This window comes from Symphodus melops (genome assembly GCF_947650265.1).
Source record: "Symphodus melops genome assembly, chromosome: 1".
Lineage (NCBI taxonomy): Eukaryota > Metazoa > Chordata > Actinopteri > Labriformes > Labridae > Symphodus > Symphodus melops.
This window is the reverse complement of record NC_136691.1, coordinates 56,362,711-56,370,094: the sequence shown is the minus strand read 5'-3', so window position 1 is coordinate 56,370,094 and position 7,384 is coordinate 56,362,711. Positions and strand designations below refer to the sequence as shown.

The window sequence follows — 7,384 nt, the reverse complement described above, 5'->3', positions numbered from 1 at the left end:
AGGAGATATTTGTCTTTCAGTCTCTCAGTCTCCTCCATCTTTAACAGTCTCTGCGTGGACATGCGGGTCGTGGCGTGCTGATGTTTAAACGTGTTATCGTGTGTCTTCAGACGACCATGTTGATCGACTGGCTGATCGGAACGAGCTGCTATTCTGCAGACGTCGGACAAAACTACTCGGAGAAGAAGGTGGAGTCTGTGAAGGACACGCACAAGGTGAGGATTGTGTGTGTGTTCTCTCTGTCCCCTCACAGTGAGGAGGTTGCTGGTTTGAATCCCCCTCTCTGTGTGGAGTCTGCATGTTCTCCCCGTGCATGGCGTGGCTTCTCTCCAACACATGCTGGTTAGCTGCTGACTCTGAACTGTCTGTATGTCCGCTCTGTGATTGGCTGGCGTGAACCCCGCCTCTCGCCCAATGACAGCAGGACTGTTGCTTCTCTTCCTGTGTGTCGTCGTCATGACCTCGCCGTCTGTGTGTTGCAGTGCGTCGTCTGCGTCTCCTACGTCGATGAGAACAACATTCGACTGGTGAAGAGATCTCAGAAGAAAAGTTTACAAGACCTCAAACCCACCACGGTCCGGCCGCGAAAGGTAAACCCAACTTAACCCTTCACTGACTGCAGTTCCCAGAGTGTCCACTTGAGGCTGTTCCAAGAGAAGTCGCATAAACTTTAAAATGACGGTTCACGCTCGCTGCCATGTTTGTGATGTTTCCTCACTTCCTGGTTAATTTGTCCGTACTTCCTTCTCGTCCTGACAGGAGGACACGGGACACCTGAGGGCCGTCCTCCCTCTGCTGCAGGCGGATCTGGAAGCTCTGCCTCCTCTGGAAAACAAACCCGACATGAACCCGGGGCCCCGACGGCCCTCCTGGTGTAAGTGTGAGCGCTGCCCGCCCTCCTCGCTGCCTCACGAGGAGCTGTGCTGCAGGACGAGCGACGGCGCCTGCATCACTTCGTCTCCTCTGTTTGAGAAGCTGGTGCTGCACCGCCCCCTTCTGGAGGCCATTCTTCTGTACGGGGACCCGCTGACTCCGCCCCCTGATCCGGCTCAGACTGGCGCCCTGCGTCATTGCGCCTACAGGCAGTACATCAGCTGGAGGTTCGGGGTCCCGCCTGCAGACACCCACCCTGCGATCCCCCGCTGCTGCGTGTGGAGGATCAGGGAGTCGTACCCGAGTCCGGACAGACAGTACAGCGGCTTCAGACCGGCGAGGACGGCGTCTCTGCAGGCGTGCACGAACGGAGAGCTGTGAGAGGAGCGTTTACACGGACTAACACACTAACAGCTTTAACAAGAAATATGCAAATAACATCATGAAGCTGCTGACTCAATAAATCTCTGAATGTTCACATGTTTGTCAGCTGCTTGTTTTTGCCTCGTCATGGCAGCGTGAACGCCACGTTAGCGCTGAGTCACTGTTTCTCTGACACGGCGAGACGAGTTAAACGTTTCTGAACCAAAAACACGAACATCCGAACAGCACGAGACGTCAGAGATCATTTAATCATCCCAAATACCCGCAGGCAGCACGGCGCCCCGTTTGAACCCACACGCCCCGTTTGAACCCACACGCCCCGTTTGAACCCAGACGCCCCGTTTGAACCCACACGCCCCGTTTGAACCCAGACGCCCCGTTTGAACCCACACGCCCCGTTTGAACCCAGACGCCCCGTTTGAACCCAGACGCCCCGTTTGAACCCACACGCCCCGTTTGAACCCAGACGCCCCGTTTGAACCCACACGCCCCGTTTGAACCCACACGCCCCGTTTGAACCCACACGCCCCGTTTGAACCCAGACGCCCCGTTTGAACCCACACGCCTTGTTTGGACCCAGGCGCTCCGTTTGAACCCAGACGCCCCGTTTGAACCCAGACGCCCCGTTTGAACCCACACGCCTTGTTTGGACCCAGGCGCTCCGTTTGAACCCAGACGCCCCGTTTGAACCCAGGCGCCCCGTTTGAACCCACACGCCCCGTTTGAACCCAGACGCCCCGTTTGAACCCACACGCCTTGTTTGGACCCACACACCCCGTTTGAACCCACACGCCCCGTTTGAACCCACACGCCCCGTTTGAACCCACACGCCCCGTTTGAACCCACACGCCCCGTTTGGACCCAGGCGCTCCGTTTGAACCCAGACGCCCCGTTTGAACCCACACGCCCCGTTTGAACCCACACGCCCCGTTTGAACCCAGACGCCCCGTTTGAACCCACACGCCCCGTTTGAACCCACACGCTCCGTTTGAACCCACACGCCCCGTTTGAACCCACACGCTCCGTTTGAACCCAGACGCCCCGTTTGAACCCAGACGCTCCGTTTGAACCCACACGCCCCGTTTGAACCCAGACGCCCCGTTTGGACCCACACGCTCCGTTTGAACCCAGACGCCCCGTTTGAACCCACACGCCCCGTTTGAACCCAGACGCCCCGTTTGAACCGACACGCCCCGTTTGAACCGAGACGCCCCGTTTGAACCCACACGCCCCGTTTGAACCCAGACGCCCCGTTTGAACCCACATGCCCCGTTTGAACCCAGACGCCCCGTTTGAACCCACATGCCCCGTTTGAACCCACACACCCCGTTTCTATTAGACAAGATGTCGCTCGGGAAGACAGAGGAGGGAGAAGGGGGCTCAACGAGGCATCGTCGTCAGTGACTGAAATGTTGACCTTTGACCTGAGTTAACACAGGTGGTTACAGAGCCGTGTGCTCTGCAGGCCGTTCTTCAGGTGGACTCGTCTGTCCTCTCTCTCCAGACTCTGAAGGTTGTTTTGTATAAATGGCGCTCTGAGGTTTCTCCTGACGTCCTGATTCACTGACGAGCATCAACTCGCCGCTCCCCGTCTTTGACGACGTGTTGGTTTGTTTACAGAGTCGAGCTAAAAATAAAGATCTCCCCCCCATTGTGTGTTTCTGGTTCTTTACACTGACAGCGTGAACCTGCAGACTGCTGCAAAGAGACTGCAGATCAAATGGAGTTTGGGAGTTTGTTCCACCACCGGGGGGCGCCAGAGGAGAGCGTTCGGGTAATGAGGAGACGTTTTGATAGGAGCGGCGTGATGGGGGCTGCTTCTGGTCGCTCTGCTGCGTTTATGGAGCTCCTTCAGGGGTTTGATTGTGCGCTTTATGCTAAGCTAACCGTCTCCACCTCGACAAGCATGTTTCTCTTTAAGGCTGCAGCTGCAGTGGACAAATCAAATCCTTCTTTCACTTCAGTAAGACCTGTCCCCGATCAAACTCGATTATAGAAAGATTAAATCACTGTAAACCTCTTGTGTTTAACGTTCTCCCCTTGTATCCAATCAAATGTGCCGTTCATCTTAAAGTCCATGGAAACACACCGGCTGTTTCTGTCCACGCGTCCTCCAGGGGACACTAATCCAATCTTTTCCTCCCTGAAAGTGACACAAACAGCATTATATGAAAGCTCAGCGGCTCCGGGAGGATTCGGCTCAAGGTTTATTTATCGGTGGGAGAGAAGCTGGGAGACGTTCAGACGGACTGAATGTGTTCCAACGGAAACAAGAAGAAGAATGTCCGATGACTGATCGTCCACGTAACTCCTCCGTTAACTCGACGTGACACCTTGGATGTTATCAGGAGAGTCTGAACATGTCAGGTAACACACACACACACACACACACACACACACACACACACACATATACAGTGTGTGTGGATGGAGACGTGAGCTAATCACACCTATTTGGTTTTTTGAAGCAGGCTGTAAACATGTTCATGTCTGCTGTAAAAACAGGCTGTTTGAATGGGTGTGTATGTGACTTCCTGTGCTGCTGCAGCCAGCCTCTAGTGGACACGCCAGGAACTGCAGCCAGCCTCTAGTGGACACTCCAGGAACTGCAGCCAGCCTCTAGTGGACACTCCAGGAACTGCAGGATTTTAATCTTCAGCTTCGTTTTTCGCTGCTCTTTAAGAAGTTAAAGGACTCAGTAAAGGTTTCTGTCATCGTTTTTACTCGGGTGGTTTTCGTTCCCTCCGCACTGAGAGGAAAGGTCAGAGAGATCCTGGAAACAGATCCAGTGAGAGATTTCACAAACAGATAAACGCGACGCGGCTCGTCCGTGGAGTGGTTCACTAATGGCCTGCTTCCTCTCGTAGCGCCCTCTCTTTGTGCGTCGGTCGACAGCGAGTGTTTTTGCAGAACACACTCGGGCTGTAAAAAGCTAATTGTCCCCCCCCCCCCATCTGAGGTTAATTTAATCTCTCTGGTTACTGCGGCGTTCTGGTTTAAAGTAAGAGCCGGTAGACGACGAGGCAAAGAGCGGATTTATGGAAACATGAAAGATGAATGAGTGTTTGGATTATTAATGAAGCTGATTGGTCGTTGACGGTGTCCAATGGGAATCGACTGTTTCTCCATCAGAGCTCTGAACGATCACACGAAGACTTCAGACTGTTTAAGGCGGCAGAACAACCATCACGCCATTAAAAGGACGAACGTGAGACGAAACAGGAAGTGACTTCATCATGGTTTCTTTTTCAGGCTCGTGCTGCTGAGGTAACCACGCTCGCTCGCCCCTCCCTCGCTGGGCTGCGTTCACACTTCTAGCATCGTTCTGCACGCTTGTGTTTGTACTCCCGTCCAGCAGGGGGCAGTGTACTCGGCGTCTATCCGGCTAGCTTCCACAGCTAGCGTGCAGCGTTCTTCACGTCGTCGCTTGAGAGCGGTGGAACTCGTCAGGCGAGCGTGCACGCTCTGCATCGATGTCGAAGGGTTATCTGACCAGGTCAGAGAGACGAGCACAGATGTGACCACGCTGATCAGTAACTTTATTGTCCCGGGGGGGTTAAAGAGAGCACGGCGTGTCCCCGGCGTCATGAGAGAGCAGATATATATAAACAGTTCCAGCTTCGCTTCGGGGGACGAAACACCTCAATCAGCTGTTTTTAAATGGGATTATTTTAAACCTTTGACGTCCTGTGACTTCCCACCAAAAAGCCCTTTCAGACGGCTCTCCGCTCCGAGGCGTGTTTCAGAATCAGACGTTCACCTCGCAGGCGTCACAAGCCGTCCTCCACACGCGTGTTGTCTCCTCGCACAGAGACAGATGTGGGACCTCCGACCGAACGGAGGCGTGAACAAAGACACGCCGGCTGACGATCTTTATCCGCAGCTCGAGGCCGGACGAGTCTGAAGAGCGTCTCTGTTCCACGGAGAGAGAGGCCTGCGAGGAGACCCTCCGGACCCCTCGGAGCTGCTGCTCGGGTTCCATGTGGGGAATCAGCAGATTGAAACGCTGATACAGAATTTAAGGCTTTGTTTGATAAAAGGAGCTCCGGGGACAAACGATCATTCTGAAGATTTGGGTTTTAAGTCTCCCTGTTTTTCAGGTCAGCTGATTCCACTTTGAGTTTTTCTTTTTCTCTCTTCAACACTTTGAATCTGTTCACCTCTCTCTAATAATTCATACATTCACTCATCCGAGGCTCGTTATCCACAGAGACCAAGGACACAGACGATTTATTAATATCTTTAAATATTGAGGAAAAAAAGACACTCAGTGTTCATGAGGTGATTGACTCGGGATCATTCAGCTCCGTCTTCTGCAGGACGTCTCCGAGTGTCTCGCTGCACCCTGACAGGCACTGCAGGTGGCTTCTGCGTGTGCATGTTAACAAGCAGCAAGTGAGCTGTGTGTGTGTGTGTGTGTGTGTGTGTGTGTGTGTGTGTGTGTGTGTGTGTGTGTGTGTGTTGAATATAAAGATGACAGAACAGAAAAATCACCTTCTTTTTTCCTCTCCTGTCGTTCATCTTTTATCGTCTTTCTGTCTGAAGCTGCAGACATTCTCATGTTCTACTAGTGTGTGTGTGTGTGTGTGTGTGTGTGTGTGTGTGTGTGTGTGTGTGTGTGTGTGTGTGTGTGTGTGTACACATAATGTATGAACGTCCCCCGCTGTGCCTCTGAACACGTGTGTGTATGGCCGTGTCGGTGCATTTGCACAGGTTCCCTTCATACGTGGGGGAAGCCTGCCAGTGTGTGTGTGACAGAGAGAGAGAGAGAGAGAGAGAGAGCGAGAGAGAGAGAGAGAGAGAGAGAAAGAACACGTGGGTGGGCGTGAGAAACAGAAACCTGCTCGCTGTCTATTGGCTGACAGCTGCTGATGGGGGAGGAGCTTCCTGAGAGGAGCGGTGAAAGAATCCGTGGAGACGAGGATGGAGGGAGGCAGAGACATGTGGGGGGGCGAGCGAGCATCCAATCATCATCCAGTAATAAAAAGCTGCTGCTAAATGTCCACTCTCCATTTAAGAGGAGTCAGTTGGTCCATGTGCTCAGGATCCTCCTGGACGCCCCCCTTTGGAGGTTTTCGTTGGGAGACTCTCTGGAGGGGACGCCTCAGAGTCCCTGCAGGTGGATCAGGAGGGTCCGGGTGGTCTGGGCCTCGGGTCCACCTGGCGTTTGTCTCTGGCTGTGCGCTCACCAGTGTTTGTGAAAAAAAACAAAGAAGCTGTTTGTAAAATCATCAAAGTTTACGCTGCATTTCAAGGATTCATATTTAGATGTGTCTTTTGATTTACTGAAATATGTGACTGAGACGCGTTTAACCACCAAGAAATCAAATTAGAGAGAGAGAGGGCGAGAGAGAGAGGGGAGAGAGAGAGAGAGAGGGAGGGAGAGAGAGGGAGGGACGAGAGAGGGAGGAGAGAGAGAGGGAGAGAGAGAGAGGGAGAGAGACAGAGAGAGAGAGGGAGGGAGAGAGAGAGAGAGAGAGGGACGAGAGAGAGAGGGCGAGAGAGAGGGAGGGAGAGAGAGGGAGAGAGAGGGAGAGAGAGGGAGGGACGAGAGAGAGAGAGGGCGAGAGAGAGGGAGGGAGAGAGAGAGAGAGAGAGAGAGGGAGAGAGGCAGAGAGAGGGAGGGAGAGAGAGAGAGAGAGAGGGCGAGAGAGAGGGAGGGAGAGAGAGAGAGAGAGGGACGAGAGAGAGAGAGAGAGAGAGAGAGAGAGAGAGAGAGGGAGGGACGAGAGAGAGAGAGAGGGAGGAGAGAGACAGAGAGGGAGGAGAGAGAGAGAGAGGGAGGGAGGGAGGAGAGAGAGAGAGAGGGAGGAGAGAGACAGAGAGAGAGAGACAGAGAGAGAGGGAGGAGAGAGAGAGAGAGGGAGGGAGGGACGAGAGAGAGCGAGAGAGAGAGAGAGAGAGAGCAGTAGCAGCGCTGCATCATCAGTTCTGCCACTACAGCAGAAGAGAGGGAGTGTGCTGCTGCCTCCCTGATGGCTCCCTCGCTCTAACACACACACACACACACACACACACACACACACACACACACACACACACACTGAGCCTCACTGGAAGCTTCACAGAGATCCTGGAGTGTGTTCAGTGTGTGTTTGGACTCTCGTTGTTCAGCGGCGTGGAGGAG

General features: G+C 53.7%; 1 protein-coding gene across 1 annotated transcript; it reads left to right on the top strand.

Annotated features, from left to right (window-relative positions):
* Positions 1-25: 25 nt before the first annotated feature.
* On the top strand, positions 26-1,351 carry LOC306832951 (P2X purinoceptor 7-like). Its single transcript, XM_079357973.1, has 3 exons — positions 26-215; positions 483-590; positions 760-1,351. The coding sequence occupies exons 1-3, from the start codon at positions 81-83 to the stop codon at positions 1,252-1,254; spliced, it is 738 nt and encodes a 245-aa protein (XP_079214099.1). The 5' UTR covers positions 26-80; the 3' UTR covers positions 1,255-1,351.
* The last annotated feature ends 6,033 nt before the right edge of the window (positions 1,352-7,384 follow it).